Below are 25,566 nucleotides of genomic sequence, written 5' to 3'. Positions count from 1 at the left end.
GTATTCAGTGTAATAAAAAACAAGGGGGGGTGGTTGTCATAGTACTTTTGTTCAAGTATTTATGTTGCCATGAAGTATGTACGTCAGTACATCATTATCAGAAGTATTTGTTAAAAAAATAAAAAAGGTACTTCTAAGAAGTGGTGGGTCGACTGTGGTAGTACTGCAGCAGGTACACGTGAGTCAGAGAGCAGGAGTCGCTTGTATTTAAAAAATATTTTACTGCACCATCGATAAAGTTCCGACGCTTCGATACAAGAGAAATAATATCCAAACCATCAGAGAAACGAAGCGTAAAAAAGAAGCGATGAAGTCTCTGTACACGGCGTCGGCGAAGGAAACGTATTTACATCCGAGTCGACGTGTTTCTACGAGAAACAAACGCCGACGTTATTTACACGCGTGTCGCGTCGGATCAACATCCCGTAGTCGAGAGGCGGCGGCACTTCCTCTCCCGCTGCTACAAAATAAAAGCCTCCGGCGACACGAATCCACCAGACATGAGGGAGAAAAGTTTCCAAATGTTTGTCACTTTTTTTTCTTAGACTTTCCTGTTTCAACAGCTTTGAATATTTTCACATTTTTCAAACAAATTTAACAGAATTTAGAAAAATGGTTAAAATAAAAAAAAGGGGTAAAAACATTAGAGTTTAAAATGTTATTTTTCCAAAAAAAAATGAACATTTTATTCCGTTGCTTGAATTTAAGTGCGACACCTACTCCAGGTATTACGGTAACACCGTGCCGTAAATCCTAGAGAAGACGAGCAAGACGCTTTTTTTTTTTTCCGAAAAACATTTCTTTTCTTTTAAAATTCCTTATAGTTTCTAAAAGTTTTCCAGTCAAAGAAAAACATGGAGGTTCTTTCGAGAGTTTAAAAAAAAATAATAATTTAATTTGGTGATAAAACTTGAAATATAAAAATAAACTTTTTTTCCGTAAAAGTCTGGAGGGAGGGAGGGAGGGAGGGAGGGAGGGAGGGAGGGAGGAGGAGGAGGAGGGGGTTGCCACGGCAACGGCACCTCGAGGAAAACTTGAAATATTCCAGACGAGAAACAACAGAAGGAGTCGAGCTCGGGCGTCGTCGTAAAACGTCAATGGAACAGTTTGCTTGGAAAACGTGAGAACAATGCTGCTGTGGGGGGGGGGGGGGGAGGAGGGGGAGGAGGGGGGAGGCACGACGTCATCACCCTCGCCTCACCCTCGCCTCACCCTCGCCTCACCCTCGCCTCACCCTCGTCTTTGTGCCAACGTCCGCTTGCGAAGCTCTGCTTGTGTAACGGAGGAGACGGTGTGTCGATGTGGAAAGTGCGAGTGTTTCCTGGCCACGAGCACGAGGGGTGAGGAGGGGGTGAGGAGGGGTGAGGAGGGGGGAGACTAGTTGAGGGTCCCCCGACAGTTCTCGGTCCCGCACAGGCAGGGGATCTTGTTGTCCTCCAGGGGGAACTTGTAGTCGTAGGTGATCTCCTCGTTGGCGGCGATGGGTTGTTTGGAGTAGATGACGATCTTCTTCTGGGACTCGATGGTGATGACTTTGGCGTAACAGTTGGGCTACACAACACAACACAACACAACGACAACACAACGCAAGTCACATGACTGTCCAGGGTCAACACTTCCTCACTTTCAGTGTGTTCATGTGTGTGTGTGTGTGTGTGTGCATTCATGCGTGTATATATGTGCGTTTGTGTGTACGTGTTTTTGTATACATGTGCTCAAGTGTGTTTGTGTGCGCAATTGTGTTCTCATAAGAGTTTGTGTTCTTGTCTGCGTTTGTGTTCTCATTCATGTTCGGTCTGTGTGTGTGTGTTCGTGTGTGCATGTGTGTATCTGTGTGTGTTCATGTGTGTGTATACATATGCGTCTGTTCATATGTGTTTATGTATAAACTATATATACATGTGTGTGAATACATAGGTGTGTTTGTTTATATGTGCATACGTGTGTGTGTGTTCATATGCATATATATGTGTGTATACATGTGTGTTTACATGTGTGTGTCTTCATATGTGTGTGTGTTCATACATATGCGTGTGCATGTGTATCGTGTTCATACATGTATACATGTGTACACTGACTGCAGCAGTGGTTGATGGTATATATATATATATATATAGATGTGTGTATACATGTGTGTACTTGTGTACACTGACCGTGCAGCAGTGGTTTATGTTATATATATATATATATATGTGTGTATACTTGTGTGTACTTGTGTACACTGACCCTGCAGCAGTGGTTGATGGTATATATATATATATATATATATATGTGTGTATACTTGTGTGTACTTGTGTACACTGACCGTGCAGCAGTGGTTGATGGTATATATATATATATATATGTGTGTATACTTGTGTGTACTTGTGTACACTGACCGTGCAGCAGTGGTTGATGGTATATATATATATATATGTGTGTGTACTTGTGTGTACTTGTGTACACTGACCGTGCAGCAGTGGTTGATGATATATATATATATGTGTGTATACATGTGTGTACTTGTGTACACTGACCGTGCAGCAGTGGTTGATGGTATATATATATATGTGTGTATACTTGTGTGTACTTGTGTACACTGACCGTGCAGCAGTGGTTGATGATGTATATATATATGTGTGTATACATGTGTGTACTTGTGTACACTGACCGTGCAGCAGTGGTTGATGATATATATATATATGTGTGTATACATGTGTGTACTTGTGTACACTGACCGTGCAGCAGTGGTTGATGATATATATATATATGTGTGTATACATGTGTGTACTTGTGTACACTGACCGTGCAGCAGTGGTTGATGATATATATATATATGTGTGTATACATGTGTGTACTTGTGTACACTGACCGTGCAGCAGTGGTTGATGATATATATATATATGTGTGTATACATGTGTGTACTTGTGTACACTGACCGTGCAGCAGTGGTTGATGGTATATATATATATATATATGTGTGTGTACTTGTGTGTACTTGTGTACACTGACCGTGCAGCAGTGGTTGATGGTATATATATATATGTGTGTATACTTGTGTGTACTAGTGTACACTGACCGTGCAGCAGTGGTTGATGAAGCGCGCCAGGTTCCCACACTTGGTCGCGTCGATGATGGTGTCGTGGTCGACTCTGAACAAGTAGCTGCTGCCGATGCCCTGCTGCACGTAACGCTTCTCGCGGTTGTCGGCCACCATCTGTCCGCACACACAGGTCAGAGGTCAGATCTCGTGCGCGGTCCTACGGGAGCGGCGTCCTCACCTGTCGGATGTTCTGGCCCACGTACTCGATGACCATCTCGTCGGCGGCGATGGCCTCCATGGCGAACAGACCCCACTCGTGGATCCTGCTGCGGCCGAACCGGAGCCTCTTCTTACGGAACTGAACCAGGAACGGAGTCGGCAACGATTTAGGGTCAAATCCGGCTCAGATGGAGCTTCACGTGCTAATGGCTACGTAGAAAACACTCGATAAACGAGGCGCACCTTGAGCTGGTTGAGCTTCAGCAGGTCAGAGTCCATGACGGCCGGCGTTCCGATGACGGTGAGGAGGCGCCGCTGCTCCGAGCGTCGCTCCGACAGCAGGCGGTTCGTTCCCTGCGAGGCAGAGCGAAGGCCGCAGCGGTCAGTGGCCGGGGACTTTCGGAGACCCGGGGGGGGTTTCTACTCACCAGGCCGTCCTCCACCTCCCGGATGACCTGCTCGGGCAGGTCCAGGTCCAGGTAGACGTCCTTCTCCTTGCGGCTGATGGCGTAGTAGCCCTCGCTCCGGGCGCAGCCGGTCACGTGCTCCCGCAGCTGCCGGTCCTGGCTCTTCTTCTTCCGGCGCGGGTTCGGCAGGTTGGTGAGTGGGGGTCAAAGGTCAAGGTCAACAACATCCGAGGCTCAAACTAAACACTAAACACGGGTCTCAGGTCTGGCAGGATATTGGTGTGGTTGACCCAGTGGGTGTCGTTGAGCCAGTCGGACGGGTGGTCGTCCTGCAGCAGCTTCTCGTAGGTCTTCCTCAGCAGCATCAGGTCCTCGCCGTCCAGGCCCGAGTTCCAGATGTCGTAGAGGATGGTCATCTGCTCGTACTCGCTGCGGTTCTCGTAGGTCACGGGCTTGGGCTCGGACGGCGGCGGCGAGGACGCCGACGACGGCGCCGTCTTGCGCGGCCGCTGCGACGAGGTGACGCCGGCCTCCTGCAGGAACAGACGCTCGCTCTTCCGCACCTCCTCCACCACCTCGTCCTCCTCCGAGTCGGAGCTCGAGAGCTCGCCGGACTCCAGCTCCTCCACGTCCACCTCCTCCTCCAGGTCCGAGTCCTGCACCGAGACCAGGTGTGGAGAGAGTTACCGTCCAACTTCCTTCAAGTTCTCAAATATATATATATTTTTTAAAGAAAAATACATAATTACATTTAGCCTTCTGCTAATTAACTTTTAAATCATTTTATTTTTATCATAGCAGTTAAAGGAACAAAGAGATCCCAACAATGACTGAGGACGAGAGGATACAGTGAGTCCAGCAGCTTTTAAAGCTGATGTTTGGACATATTTTGGTTTGAAAACAAATGAAAGTAGTTACGAGAGTCATGTGGTCTGTAAATACTACAACACCAGAGTCAAGTATTGGACAATACTACACATATATACGTGTTACTACACTATCACAACACCAGAGTCAAGTACTGGACAATACTACACATATATCCTTGTTACTACACTATCACAACACCAGAGTCAAGTACTGGACAATACTACACATATATACTTGTTACTACACTATCACAACACCAGAGTCAAGTACTGGACAATACTACACATATATACTTGTTACTACACTATCACAACACCAGAGTCAAGTACTGGACAATACTACACATATATACTTGTTACTACACTATCACAACACCAGAGTCAAGTACTGGACAATACTACACATATATACTTGTTACTACACTATCACAACACCAGAGTCAAGTACTGGACAATACTACACATATATCCTTGTTACTACACTATCACAACACCAGAGTCAAGTACTGGACAATACTACACATATATACTTGTTACTACACTATCACAACACCAGAGTCAAGTACTGGACAATACTACACATATATACTTGTTACTACACTATCACAACACCAGAGTCAAGTACTGGACAATACTACACATATATACTTGTTACTACACTATCACAACACCAGAGTCAAGTACTGGACAATACTACACATATATACTTGTTACTACACTATCACAACACCAGAGTCAAGTACTGGACAATACTACACATATATACTTGTTACTACACTATCACAACACCAGAGTCAAGTACTGGACAATACTACACATATATACTTGTTACTACACTATCACAACACCAGAGTCAAGTACTGGACAATACTACACATATATCCTTGTTACTACATTATCACAACACCAGAGTCAAGTACTGGACAATACTACACATATATACTTGTTACTACACTATCACAACACCAAAGTCAAGTACTGGACAATACTACACATATATACTTGTTACTACAGTAACGGGTAAAATAGACTTACGTGCTGCTTCCTCTTTCTCTTCCTCGTCTCCTCCTTCTGCTTCCTGCTGTGCTGGACCTCCAGGTTCTCCTTGTCTTTGCTCCTCCACTTCTTGCTCTTGTCTGGCTCCACCTCGACTCCCTTCCCTCCCACTTTCTTCTTCTTGGACGAAGGTGGCGGCAAAATGGCCGTCTCCGACTCCGGACCTCCCGAGGGCGCCGTGTGCTCGGCGGCGTCTCCTCTGGACAGCGGTCCCTCCTCGATGACCTCCTCCGGAGCTTCCAGAACGCCAGATATGGCGTTGAGGTCTGCCGGGAGCAGGACGGACGGGTCCTGTTTGGAGGAGGTTCTCTTGGGGGTCCCGGGGAGGACGGGCGTCCTGCAGTAGTTGTGCTCCACGAACACCGTCACGAACTCGGGACTCATGAGCAGAGACAGCTTCTCCGGGGAGTAGAGACCTCCCTCCATCTTCTGCTCCTCCGCCTCGTCGGAGGTCTCCGTCTCCTCGGAGTCGCCGGCCTCCGGGTCCATCTTCAGGGCCACGTCGGCCAGCACGGACAGGTCGGCGCTGGACGCGGCCGCCAGCTGCAGCAGCGACGACGCTCCCAGCTGCTCCCTCAGCCGCTGCTCCTCGTCCTCGTCCTCCTCCCTGAGGGACTGGACCGAGGGGGTCCGAGATCTGCCTTTGGGGCGCTTGCCGGAGCTCTGCGGGACCTCCACGTACGCCATCCTGCACATGGAGGCGTGGTCCAGGTGGAGGTTCTGCACGGTGCGACACACCATGACGGGCGGGGGGGCGCTGGGTTTCGGGCCCGCGCCCCGTTTGCCCGGAGACTTGACCAGAGGGACCTGAGGAGGACCCGGCTTCTTGGGGTCGTCCTGGAAGCGGTCCGGCGGCGGCGGCGGCACGATGAGGGCGTTGGCCTCGCCCGGCTTGGAGGCGAAGGGGAGCAGCTGGATCCCCTGGGAGGGCCGAGCCGCCGAGACGGGGGACGGGAGGCGAGCGTCGCCCGGCTGGGGCAGCGACGGCGACAGGGGGACGGAGGGCGCCGGGGGTCTGCCGTCCTCCGTGGAGAAGGAGACGGTCTTCTTTCGCTTCTTGAGTGGCGGGACCAGGACGACGGGGGAGGAGGGGCGAGGGTAGGGGGGAGACGGGGGACGCTTGGCCGGCGTCGTCGTCGAGTCCAACCGGTCCTTGACGTCGCCTGGAATCACATGAACGACGTCAGACAATCGTGTGTTTGATGATCTACTGACTCCTTCAAGAAACATCTGTGTTTGATGATCTACTGACTCCTTCAAGAAACATCTGTGTTTGATGATCTACTGACTCCTTCAAGAAACATCTGTGTTTGATGATCTACTGACTCCTTCAAGAAACATCTGTGTTTGATGATCTACTGACTCCTTCAAGAAACATCTCAAGACAGAGATCGTTCCTAAGCTTAGGAGCAACAGCCTGGAAGGATCTGGTAAGAACCAGAATTTTAAAAATGATCCTGAAAGAAACTGGCAGCCAGTGAAGATATTTAAGGATCGGGGGAAATGTGAGTTCTTCTACTAGAGCGGCTTAGAATTCTCGCTGAGTTTTGTATGAACCAAATTGAAAATTAATACAAAAATATATATATAACCCATTGGAATTTTCCCCGTGAAATATATACAGTGCCTTGCGAAAGTATTCGGCCCCTTGAACCTTTCAACATTTCGCCACATTTCAGGCTTCAAACATAAAGATATAAAATTTTAATTTTTTGTCATGAATCAACAACAAGTGAGACACAATCGTGAAGTGGAACGAAATTTATTGGATAATTTAAACTTTTTTAACAAATAAAAAACTGAAAAGTGGGGCGTGCAATATTATTCGGCCCCTTTACTTTCAGTGCAGCAAACTCACTCCAGAAGTTCAGTGAGGATCTTTGAATGATCCAATGTTGTCCTAAATGACTGATGATGATCAATAGAAGGCACCTGTGTGTAATCAAGTCTCCGTATAAATGCACCTGCTCTTTGATAGTCTCAGGGTTCTGTTTAAAGCGCAGAGAGAACCATGAAGACAAAGGAACACACCAGGCAGGTCTGAGATACTGTTGCGGAGAAGTTTAAAGCCGGATTTGGATACAAAAAGATTTCCCAAGCTTTAAACATCTCAAGGAGCACTGTGCAAGCAATTATATTGAAATGGAAGGAGTATCAGACCACTGCAAATCTACCAAGACCCGGCCGTCCCTCCAAACTTTCATCTCAAACAAGGAGAAGACTGATCAGAGATGCAGCCAAGAGGCCCATGATCACTCTGGATGAACTGCAGATAACTACAGCTGAGGTGGGAGAGTCTGTCCATAGGACAACAATCAGTCGTGCACTGCACAAATCTGGCCTTTATGGAAGAGTGGCAAGAAGAAAGCCATTTCTCAAAGACATCCATAAAAAGTCTTGTTTAAAGTTTGCCACAAGCCACCTGGGAGACACACCAAACATGTGGAAGAAGGTGCTCTGGTCAGATGAAACCAAAATCAAACTTTTTGGCCACAATGCAAAACGATATGTTTGGCGTAAAAGCAACACAGCTCATCACCCTGAACACACCATCCCCACTGTCAAACATGGTGGTGGCAGCATCATGGTTTGGGCCTGCTTTTCTTCAGCAGGGACAGGGAAGATGGCTAAAATTGAAGGGAAGATGGATGGAGCCAAATACAGGACCATTCTGGAAGAAAACCTGTTGGAGTCTGCAAAAGACCTGAGACTGGGATGGAGATTTATCTTCCAACAGGACAATGATCCAAAACATAAAGCCAAATCTACAATGGAATGGTTCACAAATAGACGTATCCAGGTGTTAGAATGGCCAAGTCAAAGTCCAGACCTGAATCCAATCGAGAATCTGTGGAAAGAGCTGAAGACTGCTGTTCACAAACGCTCTCCATCCAACCTCACTGAGCTCCAGCTGTTTTGCAAGGAAGAATGGGCAAGAATTCCAGTCTCTCGATGTGCAAAACTGATAGAGACATACTCCAAGCGACTTGCAGCTGTAATTGCAGCAAAAGGTGGCGCTACAAAGTATTAGCGCAAGGGGGCCGAATAATATTGCACGCCCCACTTTTCAGTTTTTTATTTGTTAAAAAAGTTTAAATGATCCAATAAATTTCGTTCCACTTCACGATTGTGTCCCACTTGTTGTTGATTCATGACAAAAAATTTAAATTTTATATCTTTATGTTTGAAGCCTGAAATGTGGCGAAATGTTGAAAGGTTCAAGGGGCCGAATACTTTCGCAAGGCACTGTATATATACATCTATATCTATTTATATATTTATTTTCTTTTTCATGTCATTTATAAAATAATATTCCTTAATCTGCTCTTAATTAGGAGCAAGTTCACCGAAGAAATACAAATAAAACATTGAACATAAATACATATTGAATTAAACAGTTAAAAAAGGATAAAATAATAATGTTTTAAAATGATAATAATTATTGCGCAACTGCTCGATTTTTTTAAAAATGGAATCATTTCTAAAAAAAAAAAAAAAAACACTAATGAAAAAACTTCAATTTCCTAAAAGAGAGATAAAGTTACACTTGATCTTAACTGATCCTGAGGAAGATTTATTCGGAAACGTACGACGGTTTTGAAGAACTTGTGCCGACAACGATTTGTGTCCGTAGGTGGATGACGACGACGAATAACAGTCGGTCAGTCATGGTGATAAAGAACAAAAAAAACACGCCTTTTATCTAAATGAAAAATGACTAAAAATGGACTTCCTGTGCGTTTTCACACGTTTTCAAAGCTGCAAAGTCAGCAGATGATTCAATCCTCAAGTAGGTCATAAGTACAAAAGAGAGAAGATCGAATCTCTTTAAACATCCGCTCACGAACAAACCTCTGGACTCTGAACGTACCTGTTCGAACCTGCGCCTTGGAAACGACAGCGTTCCTGGACAAACGGAGGAGAACGTTAGGACGTGTTGAACAATCACAGTAGTATTAGTAAAGATCCAAGAAGGAAATGAACGGAAGAATACATATTTAACCCGACTGTTGGCATTTCTGCAGGTGGATGAACAAGTTATTTTGATCGTTACACTCGTTTGTAAAAACACAAATTCATCTTTTGTTCATATTTATTCCATTTAACCGACTCGTCCCGCGACTCACTTGTCCTCCCTGGCGCTGTCCATGGTGGAGTCGTCCATGGTGTCCAGTCCCTCGCTGTCGGCCCGCTCCGCCTCGTCCTCATCCTCGGAGGAGGAGGTCGACGAGGACGAGGACCCGGACGAGGACGAGCCCCCGGAGGACGAGGAGAGGCTCTCGTCGTCGCTGTCGGCACTGATGGCATCTGGAGGAGACGAGGAGACGTTTGGGTTTCTATCTTTTTAGGTAAAAATGGCCAGAAAGAGAATTCAAATCACCGTCCGACTCCTTCCCGCTGTCCTCCTCATCCTTCAGAACACAAGCACACGCGTTAACATGGAAACAGTGCCACCTAGCGGAGGGCGGGGAAACCACAGGAGTATAGCGGGCACCTTTTCTGAAGACGAGCCCGACGTCTCTTCGCCCTCGCTGTCCAGCTCCCACGGTTTGCGGGTCCTCGGCTTCTTTTTCCTCCTCTTGTTGTCGCGCTCGGCTCGTCTGTCCGTCTCCGTGATCCTTCCGGCTGAAAACGGAGAGTGTTACGAGTCGGGGTGACGACAGAAACAGAAAAGTATCCCGTGAACCTTCGTCGTCTTCGTCCGGCGGAGTGGAGGGTCGTGACCTCTTCATGTCCTCGTGGTCCAGCTCCTGCGGTTCTTTCCTCTTCACCTGCGGGCGCAAACATGCCGTGACCTGCTGTTCCTTCTCTCACCAGGGTCTCGAGGCGTTACCTTGAACGAGGGGAGTCTGAGGGCGCCCCGTAGAGAGAACCCCTCCACGCCGCCGCTCTTGGCCCAGTCCACCAGAGACGTGAGCGGCTCCCGCGGCCGGTTCACCTTCTCCTCCTTCTTCTCGTCTTCCCGGAGAGCGGAGACGCCGCGGACCATCGTCTGGAACGGCTGAGGAGAGAAAAGTTACGTTCAAATACTTTGGCTTAAAACGTTACGTCTGCAGCAGTGGTCGCTCGTTTGTGGCCATTTATTTGAGCTCGCAAACAACATTCTGCACCTGAACTGCTCCCCAATGCTTTGCCGCCCAGTCAACCAACCACAGCGGCTGAATAGATACTTGTATCGTCAGGAGTCCTGTGCTCACCTTGGCTTTGGTCTCCTTCCTGTCCCACCACTCGTCAAAAGTGGCGAAGGCGATGTTCTCCACCATCTTCCGGTTCAGGTCCCTCTGCATGATGTTCTTCATCTCCTGGATCAGCGTGGCCAGGACCATCTGCACCGTGGCTTCGTGCGGGTTGTCCGGCATCACGGGCGCCTCCTCGCCGGGGGCCCCGTAGGCCTCGCCCTCCGCCGAGAGCACGGCGCCGTACCCCGGCGGCGGCATGAAGGAGGGGTAGTGCGGCGGGATGATCTGCGGGGGCCAGCCCGTGTGGGGGGGCGGGATTCCGTGGTGTGGCGGGGGAGGAGCTATCTGAGTGGCGTGAGGGTCCGGGTAGGGGTACGTCATGTGGGGGTGCATGTAGCGGTGGTCCTGGTCGTAGCGAGCGCTCGCCCCGCTGCCCTCCTGGTCCATGTAGGGGAGGTGCGTGGGGGGCAGCGAGTGGAGATGGTAGGAGGCGTAGTCTCCGGTGGCGGCCTCGCCGGGGCCCGGCGTCCCGTTGGACATGCGCAGCTGCTGCAGGCGACTGAGCATGTGCGTCTGCATCTGGAAGGACATGGGGGCGCCCCCGCTGTACTGGTTCATCAGCTCCATGGAGGCGGCGTAGTCGTACATGTGGTGCGGCATGGGCGGGGGGTACTCGGGGTGGAGCTCCATGTGAGGTAGAGGCGGGATCCCCGGGGGCGGCGGCGGCTGCAGGGAGTAGCCGGGAGGGGGCGGCGGAGGAAGGTGGGGGGGGTACGAGGGGATGGGGGGATGCATGGAGGAGCCAAAGTGCGTTGCGGAGTCCGAGTGAGGCAGGGGGGACGAAGACGGGTCCTTGGGTTGCGTCAGCTGGGACGAGGACGGCGAGGAGCAGGACGTGACGGCGGGCTGGCGGTCGCTCGCCGCGGTCATCTCGCCCTCCTCCACCTCGTCCTCCTCGTCAGAGATCTCCATGTCCTCGCCGGACGAGTGAGGCGACGACTGCGACAGGAGAGTAGAGGAAGAATATATATCAATAAACACAAAACCAATAACAATATTTAATTTTTTTAAATCATAGTTATTTTATGGTTTGTAATTCAATTGTGTAAAAATGTCAATATTGTTCTTTTTACAATTAATATGCAACGTTTGTTCATTTTAGTGTTGCAACTGTACTTCCAGCCACTAGATGGCAGCAGTCATTACCTCATCTGAAGCAGAAGGTACAACAAAATCCATGCGATGACTGAGGACGTGAGGATACAGTGAGTGCAGCAGCTTTTAAAGCTGATGTATGGACATATTTTGGTTTGAAAACAAATTAAAGCAGTTACAACTGAGGACGAGAGGATACAGTGACTCCAGAAGCTTTTAAAGCTGATGTTTGGACATATTTTGGTTTGAAAACAAATGAAAGCAGTTACGACTTCGTCGTAAGAGTCATGTGGTCTGTAAATACTACAACACCAGAGTCAAGTACTGGACAATACTACACATATATACTTGTTACTACACTACCACAACACCAGAGTCAAGTACTGGACAATACTACACATATATACTTGTAACTACACTATCACAACACCAGAGTCAAGTACTGGAAAATACTACACACATATACTTGTAACTACACTATCACAACACCAGAGTCAAGTACTGGACAATACTACACATATATACTTGTTACTACACTATCACAACACCAGAGTCAAGTACTGGACAATACTACACATATATACTTGTAACTACACTATCACAACACCAGAGTCAAGTACTGGAAAATACTACACACATATACTTGTAACTACACTATCACAACACCAGAGTCAAGTACTGGACAATACTACACATATATACTTGTTACTACACTATCACAACACCAGAGTCAAGTACTGGACAATACTACACATATATACTTGTAACTACACTATCACAACACCAGAGTCAAGTACTGGACAATACTACACACATATACTTGTAACTACACTATCACAACACCAGAGTCAAGTACTGGAAAATACTACACACATATACTTGTAACTACACTATCACAACACCAGAGTCAAGTACTGGACAATACTACACATATATACTTGTTACTACACTATCACAACACCAGAGTCAAGTACTGGACAATACTACACATATATACTTGTAACTACACTATCACAACACCAGAGTCAAGTACTGGAAAATACTACACACATATACTTGTAACTACACTATCACAACACCAGAGTCAAGTACTGGACAATACTACACATATATACTTGTTACTACACTATCACAACACCAGAGTCAAGTACTGGACAATACTACACATATATACTTGTAACTACACTATCACAACACCAGAGTCAAGTACTGGAAAATACTACACACATATACTTGTAACTACACTATCACAACACCAGAGTCAAGTACTGGACAATACTACACATATATACTTGTTACTACACTATCACAACACCAGAGTCAAGTACTGGACAATACTACACATATATACTTGTAACTACACTATCACAACACCAGAGTCAAGTACTGGACAATACTACACACATATACTTGTAACTACACTATCACAACACCAGAGTCAAGTACTGGACAATACTACACATATATACTTGTAACTACACTATCACAACACCAGAGTCAAGTACTGGACAATACTACACATATATACTTGTTACTACACTATCACAACACCAGAGTCAAGTACTGGACAATACTACACATATATACTTGTTACTACACTATCACAACACCAGAGTCAAGTACTGGACAATACTACACATATACACTTGTTACTACACTATCACAACACCAGAGTCAAGTACTGGACAATACGACACATATATACTTGTTACTACACTATCACAACACCAGAGTCAAGTACTGGACAATACTACACGTATATACTTGTTACTACACTATCACAACACCAGAGTCAAGTACTGGACAATACTACACATATATACTTGTTACTACACTATGACAACACCAGAGTCAAGTACTGGACAATACTACACATATATACTTGTTACTACACTATCACAACACCAGAGTCAAGTCCTGGACAATACTACACATATATACGTGTTACTACACTATCATAACACCAGAGTCAAGTACTCGACATATACTCGTTACTACAGTATCATAATATATAGTATCGTCAGACTCTTGCTAAAACACAGCCACAGTTAGAGGTTTTCCTCAAGAATTCTGCCGAAGTTTCATGGTCTCACCTGTCCGTTGTACGGGGGCTCGTGAGCCTCCATCCTGCTCCGCGAGTCGGCTCCTGAAGACTGTGAAGACTCCTCTAGAAGAACTTCTGGACCTGCGTGTCCAGGTGGAGGCACAGCGTCCTCTGGTGGTGGAACTGCAGGCGAGTAGATGGAAGAGGAGGAAGCGGTCGCTGCAGGTAAAGGTGGAGTCTTACGACCTTCACCTCCTTTTCCTCTCTTCCTCCCCTTGTGGTCGTCCCTCTCCGCCTTCCTCCTGTGATCCTTCTCCTCGCCCTGCTTCTTGTGCTCCGAGGTTTTATCCCCGGACCTCGCCGTCTGCCCTCCTTCCCTCGCGCCTCGCTGCTTCTCCGCCTTCCGGTCCTCCTCGTCCTCCTCGTCCGACGCCAGGAAGGAGAACTTGGCCTTCTGCTCCTTCAGAAGCATCTCTATGCGCGAGTCCAAGCTGCTGCTGTGGTAGACGAACGGCAGACTCTCGTTGGTGGAGTCGGGCTCCGGCGAGGAGGAGTCTCGCAGGGCGCCGGGCGGCGAGCTGGGGGGCGACGGCGGGTGGTGGACGAGCGAGGACGACGACGGGGAGAGGGAGGACGAGGTGATGGAGGGGTGCGTCGGGGAGGAGGGCGGCGGCGGGGTTTTTGGCGGCGCGGGCGGCGTGCTGGGACGGCGTTTTGGCTTGGTCCACGTCTCCTCCTGCGGCGGACTCTCCTGGTTGAAATCGATGGACTCTGCTACGGCGGCGGCGATGACGGACGCCGGGGGGAGGGGAGGCGGTGGCGGGGGCGGGGCCAGAGTGCTGTGATGGTAGTCCTTCTCGCCGCCGCGCTCCGCGCTGCTGGTGCCCCCCGGGTGAGAGTCCGATCCCTGAGACGGGGCGGGGTCTTTGGAGGCGCCGTAGGAGGCGTACGACGAGGGGGGGGGCGACATGCTGTTGGAGGACGAGCGGTACGAGTTCGAATTGTATCGGGGGTCCGAGGCGTTGGACGGGTCGCCGTCCCGCTCTCGGTCCCTCTCCCGGTCCCGGTCGTGGCTGCTCCGCCTCCGGCCGCCGCCGCCGTGATGGTTGTGCGAGTGGTGGTGGTTCCGGTGCCGGTGCTCGCCCGAGCGAGACCCCTGGCTGTCCCGCCGGTGGCTCCTCTCCTCCCGCGAGTGATGGTGCGAGTGGTGGGAGTGATACTTGGAGTTCGCCTCCTGCTGGTGGTAAGAGGACCTCCTGGAGGCGACGGCGCCGGCTCCGTAGCGGCCCCCGGCGTCCCTGTCCCGCTCCGTCAGGGCCTGAGGGTCGTAATGGGTGGAGAGGGGGGGCGGCGGCATGGAGAGGGGGTGAGGACCCCCGACGTTGGGGTACGGAGGGTAGCACGGCGGCTCGTTGGGACGGAACGGGGCGCTGGGAGGATACAGAGGTCGCCCGCGGACGTAGACGGACGGTTCCTGCGCGTCCTCGGAGTAACGCGGCGCTTTGTAGCCTCCGACGGTGGAGGAGACGGCGGAGGACGAGGAGGAGGACGGCAGCATGTCCTGAGGAGGGTACCCGCTGCCCGTGGTGTAGCTGCTGTGCCTGATGGACGAGAGGAAAGTTAGCTTCATCCATGCCTGCTGGAAAAATAACTAGAAAATTAATGACAATATATAAGGAAGCTACATTTTTAGGAAAACAGAGATTCCCGTCGTCCAATAGAAAGGTTTATAAGGAAGTATATCAGTGACATCAGACTATTGAAGGGTTTAATTTAACATTTCAAATGTTTAAACTTTGCTTTTTTTTTAATGGAAAAGTTGTTTTTTTTATTGATTGAAAAAATGGTTATGAATAAAAATAAAAATAGTATTTTTTTTTTATATTATCACCATTATACCAACATTTATATATTGAATTAAAAAAGGTGAAGAGTTAAAAATGATTGAATTTAGAAAATGTTTTTTCAATTAATTAGAATATCAAGCTATGTAAGTAAGTAAGTAAGTAATATTTATTTATATAGCGCTTTTCGAGACCAGGGTCACAAAGCGCTTTAACAATCAAAACAATACTCAAAACAGTACATACTTCAAAGATCAAGACAACACCGAGAACAACACAGGAGTTGTGAAAAAATATTGTAAATAAAAAAATAAATAATGTTAACTTCAATTATCATTAATTTGACAAACAAACATTTAAATAAACTAATTATTAAATACTAAAAAAACAACAATTAGAACCGTTATTCGATTTAAAAACATTAAATCCAGAAATTTAATTTTTGAAATGATATTAAAATGTCAAACTATGCGTTACAAAAACCTTGTTCATATTAAAGTCTTCAATTTCAAGTAAATAATAATTCAACTGTTCAATATGTAAATTATATTATTCAAAATGATAATTTAATGCTTTAACAACAACATTTTAACATTTGAAAAGTTATAAACAACCATTCAATATTCTAATGACACTGAACTGAGTCCACAGTACCTGGGCCCACTGTAGCCGGAGTCCTGCGAGAAGGGTGTCCCGGACCTGGAGCTGTACGGGGTCCCGCCCCCCTGCGAGGACGCGGACGACGCGGGGGTGAAGGCGCCGGCGAGCGCGGGCGGCGCCTCGTTGAACCCGGTGTCCGTAGAGCCCGGGGTCACGCTCCCCGTGGTGAGGGCCTGCTGGACCCCCACCGTCAAAGCTGCCAGTTCGCTGGAGAGCCGGCGCCGGACCTCAGTCGACTGGAGAAGAAACGAAAATCAGTTCAAGTATTTTCTGGACTATAAGTCGCAGTGTTTTTTCATAGTTTGTCCGGGGGGGCGACTTATACTCTGGAGCGACTTGTGCGTGAAATTATTAACACATTATTACCGGTATATCATTTCACACTAAACCTCAAGAGGGCGCTCTAGGCCTGTGTTGATCATTTCGACGTAGAAGAGGAAGCATCTTCTACCTCCGGAGTTAGTTAGTTGTTTAAAAGTGACACGAGGATGAAGAGTTATTTGGAGTTACACGGATGGTTTGGTAAACTAGTTAGTTATTGATGCTATAGTTCTCTGAATAACTCTTCATATGTTATGTTAACATACCAGGTTCTCACTTCATGTAACGTAACATTATTCTGTTGTTGCCTCTAGTTTTATTTTAAATTGTCTTTCAAGATCACATGTCTGTTCTTGGTGTTGGATTTTATCAAATAAATTTCCACCAAAAATGCGACTTATACTCCAGTGCGACTTATATATGATTTTTCCTTCTTTATTAAGCATTTTATGTCTGGAGCGACTTGTGCTCCGGAGACACTTATAGTCCGGAAAATACATTTCTTATACAGTCCAAGGCTTCAAACCTTCCTGCAGCAGAGGTTCTGTTTCTGATCTGCGAGGAGATTCTCACCGTGTCCGGCTGCGGCTGCGGCTGCGCTGGAGTCGGCGTCGGAGGCTGGACCCTGTCCGTCAAAGCTTTGCCGCCCAGAGGGACCGTTTGAGGAGTGTAGGAGCCGTTCACGATCAGGTCGTAATACTTTTGCCTCTGCTGGCCTGGAAGCGAACGATGGACGACAGATGAGCGTCTGATGCATCCAAACTTAAAAACCCGTCATCGCCCTGGACGCGGATCGTCATGGTTACCTTTGATGTCCAGTTGCGCGTGGATGATGTTGCCCATGACGGAGGTGTTGTGCAGCTGCTTGACCGTGTCCTTGGCCCCTCTGGTGCTGGTGAACAAAACCCGGGCCAGGCCCAAATGCTTCCTGGTCTTGGGGTGGAACAGGATCTCCATCTCCTCCACGTCTCCGAACTTGGCGCACATCTCCGCCAGGAAGGGCTCCTTGATGTTGTCGTTGAGCCGAGCAAACGTCACCTCCTTGAGGGGGATCGGACCCACGTAGAACTCGTCCAGCTGAGGAGGAAGGACGGAGACAATATTTTATTTCATGATCTTCTTTAACATTTCGTCAACTTCTCGTTATAGTTTGGTCGTGCGACAAGAGAAGCGAAGCAAAACATTTTTCCTCAAGTTAAATATTCTTGAACCTAAACATGTAATTCGCAGATTCTCACCTTAAACTTTGGCACTGGCAGGGACAGCTCAGTGTACCTGGACCACAGCCTCCGGGGTCGGGGGTCCCGTAGATCACCGACCGGTGGGAACCCAGAGTCCTGGAGAAGCACAAGTGTTATTTTCGGTGACAACAGGCACTTGAAAATAATAAACAACTTATTGGGTCACATGGAACTCACTGGTACACTGAAGTGGACTCCATCGTATCTGTAAATCTTCTGTGTGGCCCGCCGGATGACCGGGTCCTGGACAAGTTTGTAGCTCTTCCACTGCAAACTAACAGCTTTCTGTGCATCTGTCCCGCTGTCCGGATCCATCCTATGACTGGAGCAGCAAATAAAAAGAAAGTATGAGGAGACAAACCTCTTTTTAAAAACGTATCAAGACATTTTTTCTTTTTGTTAAATTACAACTAAACCACAAATGTTTGTATACATTTTAACCTTTTCCTGATCTCGACTCTAATATAATACTGAAATGCTATATCTCAACATAAATCTAAACGTTAATCATTGCAACTTTTTAGTTACTTTTTTTTAGTTAATGCTTCTTCAAATAAACCTCTGAAAACCCCGTCTAGATGTATAGACTTAATCCATATGGCCCTTTCTTGATTTATTTATCACGTCGTGACACATCACATCGTTTGTCTCAAGATAGACTAATAAGTAAATGTATTCTCTTCAGACTCTATCCGGTGAACATGTTAGAAGCAAAAGCTTTCGTAACTTCATTTAAACAAGGTTTCAGACGGAGACAAACCAGATCCCTGAACAACTCGGTGTCAAATAATCATAAGAAATCAACGGCGATAGAAAGACATCTTCTAATGATCACGAAGGCTTCTAAGGAACTGTCGTCCGCCACATTAATACAGACACAGTGACTGACTGATCACAATGATGACGACAACTGACAAAAAGCTCAACCATTGACTGAAGCAAAGCGACAACTTCTTACTGCACCAAGTGCAGACAAGTCTGGCATCTTGTAAAAACATGTAACCAGGGGAGACTTCTTTAGGAACTGATGTCCACACACATGACAAACACACGCATTTCCATTACAACTCCCAACTCCACACGTGTGATGCTCCCACTGTCTGCCTGTGAAACACCAGAATAAATAACCCAAACAAAGTCCACACAAATCTGCGTCACGCCAGATACAAGGCGGGAGTTTTATCAGGAGTCATTTCTCCCAGAGTGCGCTAAAAAGGAGGAATAATCCGGATTACAAACCGCTGTGTTTCCGGCGGCGCTGCGATGCTGCTGCTGTCAAAACAATGAGCATCGTTACGTCACTGGTGGTGGGTTCAGCTAGCACAAGCTAACAACAAAATGCTAAACTGCACGCACACGCGCGCACAGGACTTTGGCAAACGGAAAAACGTCCTACGAATGATCGCAATAACAAAACCCATCAAACGAGACCCTGGTGCGGCGCGTGCGTCTTCTTATCTGTCCTGGGACATTTTTTTGCGCGTACGGTAGCTAATGCTAACTAGCAACACAGGAATCAAACATTGCAGCTTTTAACCTTCCGTTCGCTCCGGGTTACGGTTTGCGCCAAAACTCACTGCGGGCGTGACTATCCGAAACTCCTTAACCCCGATTTACGCCCACGCGAGGAGGGTTAAACCCCCGAGAGACAGAGCCCGCTTCCCCGCAGCCGCGGCCAGGCCTGGGACACCAGCGCCGAGGAAAAAAAACACCGAGACCTCCGACCCGGAGCTCCGGGCGAACCGACGGCCTAGGACGCCGTCGCTAGCATTCCGGTTGCTAGTCGATGCACCAGGCGGTCTCTAGGTGGCTTCGGAGCCTTTGTTTTGGTGGTAAAATCCCAATATTGTGTAGAGAGCCGCCATCGCGACACCAACCTGAGAGCCTCGCCTGTTCTCCATCGGTCTGTGCAAGTGCAGCCTGGGATTTCCGGCTGGCACTTTCCTCCCAAACAACGGGAGGTCCAAGAAAACGTTAAAAAAAAAAAAAATTAAATTCAGATTTAAACTATACGTTAATTTAATTTAAATAAAACAATATTTTAACGGACATAAACATGTTAGATCTTGACGCTACGGTTTTACGCGGAATGTGTCGAATCTGCGGAGGCGTAACCTCGCCGATACGAAGCGCTGATACAAGCGTAGAGTTTGATGTTAAAATTCCAAGTATTCCACGTGTTTTTATTAATTCGTATTATCACTATTATACCAATGTTTATATATTGAATTAAATTAAATTATTTATTAAATAATTATATACTTTGTGTAATTAAAAAAAAAAAATGTATTCAATTTAAATAATGTTGAATTTTGAATTGCTATAATTAGCACATACAGTTCTATTATGGGATGTCAGCAGCATGTATATTGACTTAAAATAAAATGTAATAAATAAATAATAATAAATAAATTAAATATTTGCCCGCGAAAACTTCAAACTCTATGTGTGGAAAGAGAGTAACTTATTTAAACACCTCCGCATTTTCTATTATTCTTTAAAAAATACATTTAACATTTATTGAATTCAATAAAAATAAATGCAGCCTTTTATTGTTTGAATTATTAAATTCATATTTAAAAATAAAATAAATGGTTAAAAAGAATACGACGCTAGAAAAGGAAATTCAACAAATATTCTGTTGGCCCTGATATACTACCGTATTATAGTCAAAATATATTTATCATTTCGGGATTTAAAACATTGAAACAGTACGGATTTTAAACCTGGACATATATATATATATATATATATATATATATATATATATATATATATATATATATATATATATATATATAAGGTAATCTACTACTGTTGTAGTCAATGACTGGTAATTTTGACTAATATTTATAAAAATCAGAAACGTTTATTGCCAGTGTCGTAACATATGAGTTGGTTTTGGTGTCGCCAATATTTGAGTATAAAAATTACATTTTGAAAATGTATTTTCTTGGAAAATAATTACATTAAATGGAATTTTATAGTCTATACAGAATTTTTTTTTTAGAAAGAAGCGTATATTTAATGTAATTATTAAAGAAGCAAAAACAGAATTAAATCTCTGACTTTCAGAGTCTGTCTCAACACAACAGCTTTGCTTTATTTTGATTTGAGGCATTTTCAGAAAAAACTTAATATATGTGAACGATTTAAACCAAATTTTTAGTCGAGAAGTTTCATGTTAATGAAACCAGTGAATGTTCAACTCTTAGTCATTTTGAGTTTCATGTATTTTTGGACTGGAAGTGTTTTTATGTGTTGAAAAACATGCAAATGTAAGTAAGTAAGTAATTTTTATTTGTATAGCGCTTTTCTAGACCAGGGTCACAAAGCGCTTAAACAATCAAAACAATATTCAATAAAGTATATACTTTAAAGATCAAGATAAAACTGATAACACAACAGGAGTTTGAGAAAATCAAGGAAAAGCCTGAACAAATAAAAACGTCTTAAGATGTTTCTTGAAGGAGTCAGTAGATCATCAAACACAGATGTTTCTTGAAGGAGTCAGTAGATCATCAAACACAGATGTTTCTTGAAGGAGTCAGTAGATCATCAAACACAGATGTTTCTTGAAGGAGTCAGTAGATCATCAAACACAGATGTTTCTTGAAGGAGTCAGTAGATCATCAAACACAGATGTTTCTTGAAGGAGTCAGTAGATCATCAAACACAGATGTTTCTTGAAGGAGTCAGTAGATCATCAAACACAGATGTTTCTTGAAGGAGTCAGTAGATCATCAAACACAGATGTTTCTTGAAGGAGTCAGTAGATCATCAAACACACATGTTTCTTGAAGGAGTCAGTAGATCATCAAACACACATGTTTCTTGAAGGAGTCAGTAGATCATCAAACACAGATGTTTCTTGAAGGAGTCAGTAGATCATCAAACACACATGTTTCTTGAAGGAGTCAGTAGATCATCAAACACAGATGTTTCTTGAAGGAGTCAGTAGATCATCAAACACAGATGTTTCTTGAAGGAGTCAGTAGATCATCAAACACAGAGATGTTTCTTAAAGGAGTCAGTAGATCATCAAACACAGATGTTTCTTGAAGGAGTCAGTAGATCATCAAACACAGAGATGTTTCTTGAAGGAGTCAGTAGATCATCAAACACAGAGATGTTTCTTGAAGGAGTCAGTAGATCATCAAACACAGATGTTTCTTGAAGGAGTCAGTAGATCATCAAACACAGATGTTTCTTGAAGGAGTCAGTAGATCATCAAACACAGATGTTTCTTGAAGGAGTCAGTAGATCATCAAACACAGATGTTTCTTGAAGGAGTCAGTAGATCATCAAACACAGATGTTTCTTGAAGGAGTCAGTAGATCATCAAACACAGATGTTTCTTGAAGGAGTCAGTAGATCATCAAACACAGATGTTTCTTGAAGGAGTCAGTAGATCATCAAACACAGATGTTTCTTGAAGGAGTCAGTAGATCATCAAACACACATGTTTCTTGAAGGAGTCAGTAGATCATCAAACACAGATGTTTCTTGAAGGAGTCAGTAGATCATCAAACACAGATGTTTCTTGAAGGAGTCAGTAGATCATCAAACACAGATGTTTCTTGAAGGAGTCAGTAGATCATCAAACACAGATGTTTCTTAAAGGAGTCAGTAGATCATCAAACACACATGTTTCTTGAAGGAGTCAGTAGATCATCAAACACAGATGTTTCTTAAAGGAGTCAGTAGATCATCAAACACACATGTTTCTTGAAGGAGTCAGTAGATCATCAAACACAGATGTTTCTTGAAGGAGTCAGTAGATCATCAAACACACATGTTTCTTGAAGGAGTCAGTAGATCATCAAACACACATGTTTCTTGAAGGAGTCAGTAGATCATCAAACACAGATGTTTCTTGAAGGAGTCAGTAGATCATCAAACACACATGTTTCTTGAAGGAGTCAGTAGATCATCAAACACAGATGTTTCTTGAAGGAGTCAGTAGATCATCAAACACAGATGTTTCTTGAAGGAGTCAGTAGATCATCAAACACAGAGATGTTTCTTGAAGGAGTCAGTAGATCATCAAACACAGAGATGTTTCTTGAAGGAGTCAGTAGATCATCAAACACAGATGTTTCTTGAAGGAGTCAGTAGATCATCAAACACAGATGTTTCTTGAAGGAGTCAGTAGATCATCAAACACAGATGTTTCTTGAAGGAGTCAGTAGATCATCAAACACAGATGTTTCTTGAAGGAGTCAGTAGATCATCAAACACAGATGTTTCTTGAAGGAGTCAGTAGATCATCAAACACAGATGTTTCTTGAAGGAGTCAGTAGATCATCAAACATAGATGTTTCTTGAAGGAGTCAGTAGATCATCAAACACAGAGGTTTCTTGAAGGAGTCAGTAGATCATCAAACACAGATGTTTCTTGAAGGAGTCAGTAGATCATCAAACACAGATGTTTCTTGAAGGAGTCAGTAGATCATCAAACACAGATGTTTCTTGAAGGAGTCAGTAGATCATCAAACACAGATGTTTCTTGAAGGAGTCAGTAGATCATCAAACACAGATGTTTCTTGAAGGAGTCAGTAGATCATCAAACACACATGTTTCTTGAAGGAGTCAGTAGATCATCAAACACAGATGTTTCTTGAAGGAGTCAGTAGATCATCAAACACACATGTTTCTTAAAGGAGTCAGTAGATCATCAAACACACATGTTTCTTGAAGGAGTCAGTAGATCATCAAACACAGATGTTTCTTAAAGGAGTCAGTAGATCATCAAACACACATTTTTCTTGAAGGAGTCAGTAGATCATCAAACACAGATGTTTCTTGAAGGAGTCAGTAGATCATCAAACACACATGTTTCTTGAAGGAGTCAGTAGATCATCAAACACACATGTTTCTTGAAGGAGTCAGTAGATCATCAAACACAGATGTTTCTTGAAGGAGTCAGTAGATCATCAAACACACATGTTTCTTGAAGGAGTCAGTAGATCATCAAACACAGATGTTTCTTGAAGGAGTCAGTAGATCATCAAACACAGATGTTTCTTGAAGGAGTCAGTAGATCATCAAACACAGAGATGTTTCTTAAAGGAGTCAGTAGATCATCAAACACAGATGTTTCTTGAAGGAGTCAGTAGATCATCAAACACAGAGATGTTTCTTGAAGGAGTCAGTAGATCATCAAACACAGAGATGTTTCTTGAAGGAGTCAGTAGATCATCAAACACAGATGTTTCTTGAAGGAGTCAGTAGATCATCAAACACAGATGTTTCTTGAAGGAGTCAGTAGATCATCAAACACAGATGTTTCTTGAAGGAGTCAGTAGATCATCAAACACAGATGTTTCTTGAAGGAGTCAGTAGATCATCAAACACAGATGTTTCTTGAAGGAGTCAGTAGATCATCAAACACAGATGTTTCTTGAAGGAGTCAGTAGATCATCAAACACAGATGTTTCTTGAAGGAGTCAGTAGATCATCAAACACAGATGTTTCTTGAAGGAGTCAGTAGATCATCAAACACACATGTTTCTTGAAGGAGTCAGTAGATCATCAAACACAGATGTTTCTTGAAGGAGTCAGTAGATCATCAAACACAGATGTTTCTTGAAGGAGTCAGTAGATCATCAAACACAGATGTTTCTTGAAGGAGTCAGTAGATCATCAAACACAGATGTTTCTTAAAGGAGTCAGTAGATCATCAAACACACATGTTTCTTGAAGGAGTCAGTAGATCATCAAACACAGATGTTTCTTAAAGGAGTCAGTAGATCATCAAACACACATGTTTCTTGAAGGAGTCAGTAGATCATCAAACACAGATGTTTCTTGAAGGAGTCAGTAGATCATCAAACACACATGTTTCTTGAAGGAGTCAGTAGATCATCAAACACACATGTTTCTTGAAGGAGTCAGTAGATCATCAAACACAGATGTTTCTTGAAGGAGTCAGTAGATCATCAAACACACATGTTTCTTGAAGGAGTCAGTAGATCATCAAACACAGATGTTTCTTGAAGGAGTCAGTAGATCATCAAACACAGATGTTTCTTGAAGGAGTCAGTAGATCATCAAACACAGAGATGTTTCTTGAAGGAGTCAGTAGATCATCAAACACAGAGATGTTTCTTGAAGGAGTCAGTAGATCATCAAACACAGATGTTTCTTGAAGGAGTCAGTAGATCATCAAACACAGATGTTTCTTGAAGGAGTCAGTAGATCATCAAACACACATGTTTCTTGAAGGAGTCAGTAGATCATCAAACACACATGTTTCTTGAAGGAGTCAGTAGATCATCAAACACAGATGTTTCTTGAAGGAGTCAGTAGATCATCAAACACAGATGTTTCTTGAAGGAGTCAGTAGATCATCAAACACAGATGTTTCTTAAAGGAGTCAGTAGATCCATCAAGAACAAAGAGAGAGAAGATCGTTCCAAAGCTTAGGAGCAACAGCCTGAAAAGATTTCTCTCAAATGTGTGTATTTTTGTGTGCACAATTGTGTATTTCTGCATGTGCGTTTGTCCGACTTGTGAAAGAAGAAGAAGAAGAAGGTTTTCCAGGCG

General features: G+C 44.9%; 1 protein-coding gene across 2 annotated transcripts; it reads right to left on the bottom strand.

Annotated features, from left to right (window-relative positions):
• Positions 1 to 201: 201 nt before the first annotated feature.
• setd1a (SET domain containing 1A, histone lysine methyltransferase) lies at positions 202 to 19,957 on the bottom strand. 2 transcript variants are annotated; one of them, XM_087808558.1, is made up of 21 exons: positions 19,896 to 19,957; positions 18,196 to 18,340; positions 18,016 to 18,114; positions 17,584 to 17,854; positions 17,351 to 17,493; positions 16,451 to 16,692; positions 14,002 to 15,553; positions 10,772 to 11,752; positions 10,408 to 10,575; positions 10,261 to 10,345; positions 10,069 to 10,199; positions 9,955 to 9,985; positions 9,701 to 9,881; positions 9,445 to 9,479; positions 5,553 to 6,736; positions 3,926 to 4,304; positions 3,670 to 3,845; positions 3,485 to 3,595; positions 3,261 to 3,380; positions 3,059 to 3,196; positions 202 to 1,551 (listed from the first exon to the last, which is right to left on the bottom strand). In XM_087808558.1, exons 2-21 carry the CDS (start codon positions 18,331 to 18,333, stop codon positions 1,378 to 1,380), a joined length of 6,339 nt encoding a protein of 2,112 aa, XP_087664684.1. In that variant the 5' UTR covers positions 18,334 to 18,340; positions 19,896 to 19,957; the 3' UTR covers positions 202 to 1,377. The 2 variants fall into 2 exon arrangements, with proteins under 2 accessions (XP_087664684.1, XP_087664685.1); XM_087808559.1 differs by lacking the exon at positions 19,896 to 19,957 and adding an exon at positions 19,596 to 19,834.
• Between the last annotated feature and the right edge of the window lie 5,609 nt (positions 19,958 to 25,566).

The sequence above is a fragment of the Callionymus lyra genome, chromosome 15 (assembly GCF_982586985.1).
Source record: "Callionymus lyra chromosome 15, fCalLyr1.hap1.1, whole genome shotgun sequence".
Classification (NCBI taxonomy): Eukaryota; Metazoa; Chordata; class Actinopteri; order Syngnathiformes; family Callionymidae; genus Callionymus; species Callionymus lyra.
The sequence above is the reverse complement of the archived record's forward strand: the minus strand, read 5'-3'. Positions and strand labels throughout refer to the sequence as shown.

What these genes read in the sequence shown, in the direction of transcription:
- setd1a (XM_087808558.1), bottom strand. Translation starts at nt 18,333, where the DNA reads ATGGATCCGGACAGCGGGACAGATGCACAGAAAGCTGTTAGTTTGCAG. An exon ending in GACAGCGCCAGGGAGGACAA is followed by an intron (nt 9,480 to 9,700) that starts GTGAGTCGCGGG and finishes CCGTTTGTCCAG; the next exon opens with GAACGCTGTCGTTTCCAAGG. An exon ending in CAAGGCGCAGGTTCGAACAG is followed by an intron (nt 6,737 to 9,444) that starts GTACGTTCAGAG and finishes ATGTGATTCCAG; the next exon opens with GCGACGTCAAGGACCGGTTG.